General features: G+C 41.6%; 1 protein-coding gene across 1 annotated transcript in view; it reads left to right on the top strand.

Annotated features, from left to right (window-relative positions):
- SLCO3A1 (solute carrier organic anion transporter family member 3A1) overlaps nucleotides 1-8098 on the top strand; it is a 140256-nt gene extending 132158 nt beyond the window's left edge. The window contains exons 9-10 of the mRNA XM_032994236.2: nucleotides 2503-2567; nucleotides 7023-8098. Coding sequence (XP_032850127.2) covers nucleotides 2503-2567; nucleotides 7023-7402 — 445 coding nt within the window. The 3' untranslated portion in view covers nucleotides 7403-8098. The remainder of the gene's footprint in view (nucleotides 1-2502; nucleotides 2568-7022) is intronic.
- Nucleotides 8099-12734: the final 4636 nt, after the last annotated feature.

Genomic DNA, 12734 nt, shown 5'->3' with positions numbered 1-12734 from the left:
GTTCTTACCAAGGCTGGGATTAGCATGGGAAGGGAAATACATGTGCAGTTTCCAGTCCAGATAGTAAGGACATTACAGCTGCATCAGGAAAGGGGCAGAATTGCAGCCCCATGTTCTCAGCACGTAATGGCCTAACAAGATGGCTTGGAGATCACAGAAACCATGGAAAAAATGAAAGGCTAGCTTAGGTCAATACCTCCCTGGCTAGAGTTTAACTTCTCTCACTCTGGACCAAGTCCAAGAACAGAAGGAACTTGAGAGTCTGAAGGACATCTCTAAGTTGAACAAATATGAATAGGTGAGCAAACGTATCTTATTCAAATAACTGACCTTGTGTTATTTCCAGACACACGGAACACTTCACCTTATGATATACGTATACATCTAAGCCCACATTTATCCAGAATTACTTATCTATCCAGGCTGTCACTTGCTGAGAATAATAACCAGAGGCATAAATAGCAGATCCATTCTGCTGCCTGGAAAATTCCAATAAAATTCAATCAATAAGGTCTGTATTAGAAACACACTCTTGAGTGGATCTTGGACAGAACAGCTCTGTGAGGGCATGTCTCACTGCAGGATACAAGATGAAATATTCCACCTACTAGTTCGTTTCTCTTTGCATCTACAGTAGCTAAAGGGAAATCAAATTTCTCATGATAAATATTGTGGCAAAAGTAATTTGAAGTTTGAGGAGTTCTTTGTTCAAGGGAGCTGCCAGCACCTGTAAGATCCTGAATGGAGACGTCTTAGTGTCAACTTCAAATGAGATAAGCCAGTTGCCATCCAGGAAGAATACAAGGGAATGAGAAAAGTGAAGGGAATATTAAAACTATTCAGCTCACAGCTGTAGGAAATAAGCAATTCACACATCTAAATTAGTAACTATGCTCCCCCTCAGAATCACTGATAGCTACTAAAATGTATGGGGAAGAGCTCTTCGTCATATAACACCTCGTGCTCCCTTGCAACTGCCATCTTGGATTGCTAAAAGAAAGTTTTGGTGTATGAGTCTGTCCCTGGTGTCCATGGCAATGACAAATGGCTCCTATGGTTAATTTTAAAATCAACTTCAGTGCCTACAAATTAGATGTCTTGTCTAGGCAAGTCATTTGTTCTCTGCTGTAGTCGGTGAGAAAAGGAGATGTCTCCAGGTGGCAACTTGTACTCCACCCTAAGGAATGGGGGTTGAGTTTGGTCTTAAACACAAAAAGGTGGACCAATGGACACCACCACTGATGAAAAACCCACTGTGAATATTTCAGATGGTAATTTTTTTTTATATATAAAATAAACTTTAATACTCCTCCTGTTTCCTTCATTTCCCACTCTAATGTGGAATCCTATTTGAGCCAAGGCATTAACCACTGGAACGTTTTTCCGAGGATAGATGCTTCATGGCATAAAGGCTTTCTATCGAGCCTGGGGGTCTGCCTGAAAACTCTGCTGAAATTCAGTGAGAGGTCACAGACTTCATGCAGGAATCATGGTACAATGTTACATGGCCAGTATAATGTGTGTGATGAGGGCAGGTGATCAGGATGGTCTTCTCAACTTAAAACCTGTTGCTCTTTCTTGCTGTTTTCTCAGTATTGTCAGATGCCCCTCCAGTGTGTTTATACAGACGACCACCACTGCCCCCATGGGAACCACTAGCAGTGCTGCCTGCACATCTCTGTGAGGACCTAATGGAAGAGGCAGCTTAGGCCTTTAAAGTTCCCCTGTGTGATGAATCTATTCACATGGGGATCACTGCCCTGATTTCCCAGCCTTTATATACTGTGGGAAATAAAATGCTATTATAAGACTTAAGACCAAATTAATGATTTCTGAAGTTCCAAAGGCTTTGCTGAGCCTACCCCAAGAGGATGACTTTAGCCAGTAGTGTCCTTGAGCTAAGCAAATTAGAAAGCCATGAATTATTTTTTAAAGCACCTTTGAAGGATAACACTAATGCAATAGAGTGGGTTGTGTTTGTAGCAAAAGGCAGCAAAACCGTTGTCTTCCCAGCATAAAAAAAATTCACATGCTAAACTCAAAACTAGCCTTCTTGAGCATGTCCTCACTGGGAGGCTTGATTTAACAGGCTGACTGAACCTTTTGGTCTGACATCCTCCCTTCTCTCTCTTGTTCCCAGTAGTCTGGGAAGTCTCAGAAAAACAAGTTTTCTCTCCCACCAATTCTCAACATCTGGGGCCTTGAAAGCATGATGGGGAGCTTGTAAATGATGATTTATTGGGATGGTAATTTAAATTTTCCCCAACTACAAGATTAGCTGTTGTTATTAATGACTTAGCTAAATTCCCAAACTTATCACCAATGCAATTACTTTTGGGGCTGTGGGCAGTTCAGGCAAAGGGAGAAGAAAAACCCCATTAATGACTTTTTAAAGTGGTGGTGGTGGCATCCTGGCTGACAGCACAAAATGGCCATGGGGTGTGTTAATCAAAGCAGAACAACAAGAATCGATTTCACTCTCTCCTTTCCTCCTCCCTGCAGAACCGTGAGCCCCGAACTCAAGTCTTATGCTTTGGGGGTGCTTTTCCTGCTGCTCCGTTTGCTAGGTAGGTACAAAAATTTCATGTCCTTCTTTCCTCCCTCACAGAAAATTGTATTTTTAACATAAAAATGTTGATTTCTACTCTGTGCAGTGCTGTGGTTGTCATGAGTGGGCTCTGACACAACAGGGTCCGAGCCCTCTCAATGAAGGATATCACATCAAGGCTCCTGAAGGCACTTTTCCTTTCATTTGAATTGTGCTAATGGAAGAAAATGTGGTGTTGCATGAGAAATGACCGTTTCTGCCATGGTCCCACGCAACCCGTTACTCTTCTATAGCTGTTATTAACATGTCAGCAGCTTGCAAAATTACTGCTGTATTGCATATTGCTGAAGTAGAGAGATATGTATTTTCGTCCTCCTTTGAGGTACAGGACCTCTGTTACATGGTGTGTTTTTCCCTTCCTTCGGGTCTCTCAGGAAGGGAAGCAGTGAAATGAGGCAGGCTGAGTCCTTGTATTCTCCTGTGGGTTAATATCCCATTAAAATGCATATGGCTGTTCCTCTGGACCGGCATGTGCTTCTCCAGTATGAATTAAAAGGAACACACTGGGCTGTTATTCACCTGTGTCTTGTTTCTGACTAGGAGGGTTTTTTCCCCCTTTTGAAGAGATGGCTTTTATTTTAAAGCTCCTATTTTTCAGCTCATTAATCTCAATGACTCAGGGTAAAATCCTCTCTGATCTGTCATTGTGCGGGTCCACCTCATGCACGGGGTTTCTGTGTGTTGTGGAGGTGGAATTTACTTTTTTTTTTAGGAGGGCAGGGGCAGTACCTGAATGACCTCCCCCAGTCTAAAAGGAATGATCTGGAGAGTAAAATGCCACCTCCTAGGCTGCAGCAAGGCACTAGGAAGTAGGGAACCAAAAATCCTGAAGTACTATACATTGCTTCGAGTAAGTGACCTCATTTATTTACTTATTTATTGTAACACCTTATTCCCCACTAGCTGAAAGAGACATGGTGGTCCCAGACCAATTTACAACAAATTCAATTAGATTTTCATTGCTTTCAGTGAGCTAACTATGGTCATACAGAAAGCTCCATCAAGCGATCTTATCCAGAGCTCAGATAGCTCAAAGGGAAGCTCCTGGGCTGACTTGGGTCAGCTCTGGTTTAAGCCTTGCAAAGATGGCATTTTCCTTAGCTCAAAGGGCTGCTCTCAGGTTCCAGCCTGTCTTCAGCTTTCACTGGCTGAATGCAGAGTGTCAGCAGGCAAGTGTGCGAGGAGAGGGGCTGTGGGCTGTTGTTTCCAAAGGAAAAAAGTACTTAAGGGGGGACCGTTTCTCTCTTTTCTCTTTTCCTTTCAAAAGAGAGAAACCTCCTGAGATAGTGGCATCTTGAATTCCTTCAAAATCAGGCTCAGACATGTATGCTGAAGTTGAATAGACCTGCTTTTTCCTTTCAATAAAGAAGCCATAGTAAAAATTTAAACTCAAATCTTCATATGTTGCCTTGTCACTAAGGAATTCCCATGAAATAAGACAATACATCCTGAAGCATATCAGCAATGTAGCTTGAACCCATAGAAAATGAAGAGCAAGGGACTTTTCAATACGAGCAAAGGTATCCAGATTTTGTCCTTAACAACCTGAGGTTTGAGAATAGCTTTACTGATTTATTTTAAAAGCTTTTCAGTTCACCTTTAAGCTCTGACTTAAGAAGAGAGTGATAATAGCTGCTTCTTGAACCAAAGGAGAGTATTAAATATAGGAGGTATGAGACTCGGAGGTGCAATCGTAGCTAATAGATTTCAGTAAGACAGAAGCAGCTTTTTTTATACAGCCCTACAGTTTCTTCAGTGAAATATATATATATAGCAGAAATTTTTGCAACACTTTGCAGTAAGAGGTAAAATATGATTGAATCTCTTTAATATTCACCGTAATAACATGAAACAAGACTGAATTCTCCTGGTATTCTCCTGGATGTATTATCTTATTCCACAGGAATTCTGCTGTGAGAGGGCAGCGTAAATGTCTTCATATAAAAGTGTTACTGCAGTTTCTCAGAGAAGAGAGTAAAGCAATGCTGTTGGAGCCAAAGGCTTGGAATGGAAATGTCTGGAATGTCAGATTTTTAGACTTGTAAGGTCCCAGACACATCCCTTCTGGATGGTGTTCACCACGCATCCTAGCAAAGCCCCTGCTTACCAGGGCACTTCCTTTTGTTTTTCCTACAAGCCCACGTTGCTTGCCTCTCTTCTTCCAACATGACAAAAACACAGTGTTTCTCTCTCAGAAGGGCTTTTCAATCTGCAGTGCAGCCCTTCAACTCCCACGTCTCAGAGGGTCAAGGCACTGAGTTGTTTCTATGAGTCTCTTGTCCTCTCCTCTGATAAAAGTGACCTGAAACACTCACTGGTTGCTAAGAGTTTTTCATGTATTTTTCTTTAAGGTTTCCACATCCGTGCCTTCATCCACATAGGTGTAGCTTTGGAATTCAATGAAACAAGTCGTTCCTCAAGTCTTATGAGGAACAATTTCCAGGCCAAATTATCTTGAAAACCTGGAAAGCCAGCTGAAGCCAGCAGATGGGGATGATAGCGCTCTCTGAAGTTCAGCCTATACATCTCCAAAGCTTTGCATCAGCATCTCTCATCATGTTAACAAGTAGGGGCTCACACCTCAAAATTATGATCCAAATAGAGTTTTCTCTTAGTCCAGAAAATGTGCAGCTCCTGGTTGGTCACTGCCACATCTGGATGTTACCCCCTTAGGTGGCATCCAGCGCCAGTGCAGCACTGGGCACACAAACCACATTCAGCAGCACAGTTTCTTTGCTTGTTTCTGGCAGGAGCCCAGCTGTATTTTTACATTTCAGGTTGAGGGTGTAGTTATCCACAGGTCTCAAAAAAAAAAAAAAAAAAAAAAGCATCTTTTAACTTAGAAGTAGAAACAGCCCAGTGTGGAATTTCCAGTCATTGAAATGACAAACAGGGGGCTGGTGCTGACATTTTTTCCAGAACATAACCAGATTTTTAGATATGATGACTGGAACTAGTGTTATAACAAAAGGATTGTCTTGCTTTTCTGTCATCTGGGGTTTTTTTACTACATTTGTGCTATTAATGACTGGTTAAAATGAGTACCAAAAGCCCATATAGTCTTTCTTAACTCCTGATTTTATTTACATATAAGGGAGATCAAACAAAATCTGCAGAGCACTAGTCGTCAACAAAATAAAATACAAGACAACCAATTTATTTGTAGTCTTGGGATATATGTCATGAATGTCACGATTTTGTTCATGGCAAGCTCAAGGAAGATATCTTTTTAAAGCCTGGAAATCCAAGTTAATGATGAAACTGGATCCAAGATGAAACATTTTTCTGTCTAGAAACTGCAGCCATTGTGTCTGTTTGTCTGCACGTGTATTTATAGAATCTCAGGCATCACAGCACTTACTAATGGAGTGATACTGTTAAGGGTATGTTGTGCCCACCTGCTATTTGGTTTCAACAGATACTGTGCTCTTCTTCGCTTGCTATTTTAACACACAGCAGTGATTTTATCGATCAGAGGTTTTTCCAGGGGTTATGTGCTTCCAGCCTCCCCCCCATAAATGTAACAGAAAGAAGATATATGGTTTACATTATGTAGAACATCCACATTTTCTTCTGAGTGCTGCACACTTGGTGCATGTTTGCTGGCTGGAGAGTGCAAAACTGAAATGTGGATGTCCTAACCACCATCGGGGTAATGTGAAGCAGGGGGCCTCTACGATGTCCCTGTAGGATGGAGAAAAGTAGAGAAGAAAAACATTGCCTTTATTAGTTAAATGAGATTTGAATGATTACTTTGCTTTAAGATTGTAGCTCTGCTGCAATCTATGATTGAGAAACACTCATCAGTAGTTAGCTGCAGTGGCTGTGGGAGAATCCTGCTGTGATATTTCATTTAATGGCGCACTGAAATTTTCCCTTCTTTTCAGATTTAATCTTTGGCGTCTATTAGAGGCCATTGTTTATTTTCCTTAGACTTGCAGAAAACTTTCTTCTGTGTCAGGGAAAGGTCCAAAACTAGACCTCAGTGCCTCAGCTGATTTCAGGCTCTGAACTGGAGTCCTATGACAACCTTCAGGTGAACACTCCAGAGTGCAGAATTGCCAATATTGAAACAGAGAGCAAGCTGAAAGGCTGTCCTCCTCCTCTTTCATTTACCCCTCCGCTCAGTCTCATTAGGCAAATGAGAAGCTTAATAAAAGCCACTTAAACTGGAGTAAAATCCTTCCTGCATGTTGATATCAGCAGGAATCTCTTCTGTAGACATTGAGTCCAAGCTAAAAACTCATCCACAGACTTTGTTTAGGTTGATTTAGAATTTAAAAAATTAGAATCACAGGCTGTAGCTGAGTCTTAACCTTGATAAAATATCCTCTCTTTCCACTCACTGCAATCACGTCTTTTCTCTTTATTGTAAGGATCATAAAAGCATGATTTGTCTCTCTTATTTTGACAGGTTTTATCCCACCTCCGCTGATCTTTGGGGCTGGAATTGACTCCACGTGTCTGTTCTGGAGCACGTTCTGTGGCGAGCAAGGAGCCTGTGCGCTGTATGACAACGTGGTCTATAGATACCTGTATGTTAGTATTGCTATAGCCCTGAAGTCTTTTGCATTCATCTTATATACAACCACCTGGCAGTGCTTGAGGAAAAACTATAAAAGATACATCAAGAACCACGAAGGTGGTCTCAGCACTAGTGAGTTTTTTGCCTCTACTCTCACCCTAGACAATCTGGGGCGGGACTCGGTGCCCCAAAATCAACCACATAGGACAAAATTTATCTATAACCTTGAAGATCATGAATGGTGTGAAAATATGGAGTCTGTTTTATAGTGACTGTGGAGGGGTGAACTATATTAATAATACATGGGTCCTTTTTAATAAAAACAAGAAGAGAAAACGAATGAAGAAACACGACTGCAAAACAACAATGGCAACACAGGAAACTTTTGTCTTTTTCTCAAAGTCACACCCAGCCAGGATTCTTGAGAACAGCATCTTTTAATGGGATCATCTGTGACATCCTGCGGGGTGATGGAGACATCAGGGAGCCGCTGTGGCTGGGTACCAGCCCCTTTGATGACAGCACGAGCTTCCAGGAAGGGCGTCTGCAGAGGTTCACCAGCGAGCTCGGCAAACTGACAGGCTTGGGCGTAGAGAGAGCAAGGTGATAACAGCGATGCTGGAATAGGCGTTTGCGGTTGCAAACAGGGCCCCAGGGATACGTGGAGCCCCGCAGCAGGGGCTGGGGGGCTAGACAGGCTAGGTGCTGTTCAAACTCGCTGCGCTCTGTGATGGCAAAGAGGGAGCAGTGCTGGAGTTGTTCCACCCGTCACACTCTGTCACCAGCCACGAGGCCACGATAAATACCTTGAAAGCTGCTGGAAACCTTCCAGGTGGCGAGCAATGCTGTCAGAGGTATCCAAGTCCTTCCAGCCGAGGCTTATTCGCAGATCGCAGCTCTGTGGTTGTCTGTGAAGAGCTGTGCTCAGATCTCTCAAATCCAGTAAAGTTCAAGACATTTGCTCACACTTGCCAAACGTGCTGTCATTTTTAAAGGGGGATGAATTCCAAATACTTGTCTGTGTAGTCCTCTAAAAAAGAATTTTTTTAAAAATTATTTTCAAATCTGTGTTAACCCTTAAATCGCTGACACTTTTCCATAGGGAGGATTTATTTATGCTATTTTGGGGAGGAATCCTGTTTAATTCACCCAAACATAATGTGACACGAGGGGTTTGTTTAATCCTCTGCGTTTTTTATCCATACGCCTTCATTCTAATATGCTACCAAGCCAATGAAGACACATAACATGTTTTTAAAAAAGAGAACGAATGCACTGTGTCTCTATGAAAACAATTGTCAGTTGGAGAATTATAGATAATATGATGATTTACATAATATAGTTTTTTCATATTCTATGTGACTCAGTGAATACACATATATATATATATTTGGAGAGGCGTTTATGTTCTCTCTAGTTTTTAAAGATATATATATATAATTTGCAATCTAGAAATTGTCTGGTGGATGTTTTCTTTAAAGTAAGCGTGAGTGTGTGTGTGTGTGTGTACAAGATGAAATGAATACTGACCTTAATCCTGCGACACTCACATTTGATTTATTTTTTTTCACCTGAGAAATTCCACTGACTTCAGTGGAAGCCACGTGAGGAAGGTAGAATAATCTCCTCTCCTGGAGGCCATGTTTTGCCCTTAGATGTGCAAAAAGTGTTCCTATGGAAGGCTAGGTTATGGGAGCAGGGGCTGGTCAGCATTGAGCTTCTCTGAAATGTTCATTCAGATTCTCAAGAGGTACCCATGCAGGAGCAGATTTGGCTTTGCTTTTGCAATGCAGTCTTATCTAAGCCTGCAAAAATCATGGGGAAGCTTTCATCTAGTTTCGGGAAACATGGGTTCAGGCTTATTTTGCATGCATGTTTTTCTTTTCCAAAACATTCCTGCTGGGAAGCAATACAAATTAGTTGTGTTTGATGAGGTTTCCCCAGGAACCAGACCCATTTCCAATGGATTAAATGTCAGAAGGGTTTTAAGGGTTAGCATCATACTCAAAAAGCTCCTTTTTTTTCGTTTGTATTTTGAAGCTGTCGTGAACTTGCAGATGTTCAGAGAAGTAACCTGGCATGTTGAACCGAGTGCTGAACGTCACTTCCATGCAGCTGGTAGAGGGGCTGATCTTCCCCAAGTCCTTGTCCATTGCTGGCAGTGGACACCCCAGAGTTGGCACAAAACCAGAAGGTTGATAACTTGCCACTCATGTTCAACACTTTTTTAGCAGACTTTGCTCTTATCTAGGCATTGAAACATGGGTGTGGGGTATCAAACTGCTTCCACCTGACTGACTTTACATGCGTGTTTGTAATTTATGCACAGCGGTATATGTTCAGCAACAATAAGGGCAAAAAAAAGAAAAGGGTGTATCAAATAATCTCCACTGTGCCAAATACTCAACAGATATTGTAACTGCAGATATTTGATTCTTGGTTTTCAGCCACGTTAAGAATCACTTGATTAATGAAGAAATGTAAGGGAAAAAAAAAAAGTTATTAAGCTATGCAGTGCCATTGTTATGTTGGGTGGTAAATGATGCTTTTTAGACCATTAGATTGGTTTAGTATATCCTGTCTGCTAAAATAGAGATACTGCATCCATAAAACAATTAATTTAAAAAAGGCACAGGGTGCATAACTGTCTCATAAAATATGTATAATTGTCAAGTATAAGCCTTTGAAATCATTCTGTACAGTTCTCTTCATTCTGCAAATTTATTACTTAGACTGCTGTCTTTTCAAATGTTAGCTCATAATTTTATACTGTACACACACATTCAGACTCGAACACAAATGTCACAGAATAGAACCTTTCTAAAAGCTTCATCGCTTGAAATTCTATAACCCCTTTCACAATTTCAATTTTTTCCCCTCTGAAAGTCCAAGGTAGAGGAGAATAGCATGCTGACATGATGGAAAACAAACTCCCGGTGTTCAAGAGCCGTGGTTTGTCAGTACAGTCAAAAGTCCCCCTTGACCAGAGTTACAGAAGCAGGATTCCAGGGCACTCAGTGTTTTCATTTTTATTTTTGTTTATTATTTTTCATTTAATCTCTTTTCTTGCTATGTATAGGAGATGCAGTTGAATGGGTTACTTACACTGTTTATAAGCTGTAACTTGAAATCCCTGCATGATTGTTGTTTTATTTCATTTGATAATGCAACTTTTGAAAAGCTCTCTCTCCATCCCACTCTTTTTTTTTTTTTTTTTAAGGATGTATCATATGCCTGCATCATGAAGGGCTTTCCCATCAGTGCTTTGGTACAGATTCAAGAACAGAGCTTTAGTTTAAAGAAAATACACAGACCAAAACCTTCATTCATCCCACCAGGCTCTTTGTTTTTCCTGTTTTCAAAACCACAAGCCAGTTTTGCCTGCAACCCAATTTTTGTTACAGAATAACAAATGAAGAGTCTCAGACATCCTCCTGCTTCCCAAATTGCAGTATGAGCCTTCGCCTATCAGCTCTTCGCTTCCATCCCGCAACTGCCTTAACCATGCAGGAAACTTAAGAACAAGGATGGAGTTAGAAAAATGTCAATTCCTGGAAATAGAAAAAGGGGCATGGTCTGAGCTGTGCAGTCCAGATCCAATGTTGGAAACTTTCCCTCCATGTTCAGGAGCATTGAAATTCAGGGTTTTGTTGAGACCTCAGTCTCAGCAGAAATGTTATTTTGACATTCCAAGCACTGTGTTTCCTGCATGGCTGTCTGCTAAGGAATGGGATGTTTGAAAAAAATAAACTCCTTGAGATTTAGCAGTCTGTATGGGATTGTCCAGTTGCCTTGCATGACTTCAGGTTGGGGTTTCCTTTCCCTTGCACAGATACCACCTTGGTGTAGCCCCAGTGGAATCAAAAGGGGACCCCAGTCTAAAATTGGTGCAGATAACACTAGAACCATTTTCTTTGCATCCTTGTTATCAAGGGGATGCATTTTCAGAACCTTCTTTTTTATACATACTGAAATGATAACATTTTTCTGACTTTGCCCAATACATCTCGGATGTATAGTGGGACCAAAAAGGCCATCACTTGAATTATCTAGACAAACCTTCCATTCCTTGGAAATTCAACTAATAGGGGCCTCACTCTGCCATAGCCCTGTAAGATGCACTGAACTACTCAGTACTGCTACTATTAATCTCAGCTGGGTCTCGCCTTGCAGAGAAAGTGAAAAGGGAAAGATGCAGAGAGGAATTAGCTTCATTTAGCTGAATTAGCTATGCTTCAAAATGCTTCAGAATTCAACTGATGATCTGCAGACATTTGGAAAGTGCTTGGAGTATTTCCAAATGGCTGAGATGCATTGGCATTTTTATATTAAAAAAAAAAGGAAATTAATGAGATTTGGAGTTCCTCCTATCCCCATCAATGGGGACAATGTACTTCAGGTTTACCTTTGTGATCAAGACATGTATTTTTTCTCAGTAAACAAGGTCCTGGGAAGCAGAAAGGGGACTCCATCTTGTAACCAGCAGTTTCACTCCACAGCAAACCTGACACAACCCGAAGGTTACCAGCACTGTGAAGCTTCAGCCCCCAAGTCAGTAACAGCTGTTACTGCTGTGTGAGAGTTTCTCACAGCTGGGTGTGTTGGGCTCAGTATTTTCTTAAGGCTTGGACAATCTTGGTGTGAAGTTTGTTTTATTCTTGGCAGGTGGCATGAGGAATGGTCAGTATTAAAGACATGCAAATGTTTCCCTGGACTGATGTGATAACAGCTTTGTTACTTTACTCACAAGGGTTTCCAGACTTATTCCCACTCTGCCTTTGGACACAGCCATGCTTATCTATCTCCCTAATTTCATGTGGACTATCTTTGCAGACACAAGCAGTTTGCTGTTGATCTCTCTCTAGATCTGCTTAATGCCTGCAAAGTTCACAGACTTTCTGTGCATAGGGCAGAGCACCCTTGAATATAAGCAATAATACTGACCTGTTCCCACTTGCATTAGGAGTTTTTGCTTTTTTTATCTAAATCCAAGTTCACCCGTCCCAACATCCTATGCTGCTGCTGTGACTTGCCTTTTTTGTTGGCAGCAACTCCAGGAGACTCTCAATACTCTCCTTTCCTTCAAACACGACACCCTCCTGTCCCAACAAGGCAGCCAAGATATAATTGGTGTGAACGTAGGCAGCAGTTTATTAAGACAGGCAATCGTATGATGGGAGCCTTTGGCATGAGCCAGGCTCAGCTTCAGTTATCTGATGGTTGAGATTGATCCAAGGAGGAAAGGAGCAACCAGGGCATTGTGGCTGAGCCTCCCGGAGTCCCTGAAAGGATTGTCCAGCTCTTCAGTGCTGCTGGATGAGCCTGCCTGCCCTACCTCCCTGAGACCCACAGTTCATGGACATTTCTTCCAAACTGACTGTCAGCTTTCTTCCTCCAGCCGCAGCTCTTCCTTCCTCCCGATGGCAAAGCACAGCTCAGCTCTACCAAGTCAATATGAGGTGGTCAGAGTTATTGCATGGCATTTAAATTTGCCCAGGATGCCAGCAGGTCTCACTTAGGATAACATATGCTCAAAATATTATAGTTTGTTCTGCTTTTATACACTAAATCTATTACTTCTAGGCTGCAAATTATGTTTTC

This window comes from Tyto alba, unplaced genomic scaffold (genome assembly GCF_018691265.1).
Source record: "Tyto alba isolate M040663 unplaced genomic scaffold, T.alba_DEE_v4.0 Super-Scaffold_41, whole genome shotgun sequence".
NCBI classification, from domain to species: Eukaryota; Metazoa; Chordata; class Aves; order Strigiformes; family Tytonidae; genus Tyto; species Tyto alba.
The sequence above is the reverse complement of the archived record's forward strand: the minus strand, read 5'-3'. Positions and strand labels throughout refer to the sequence as shown.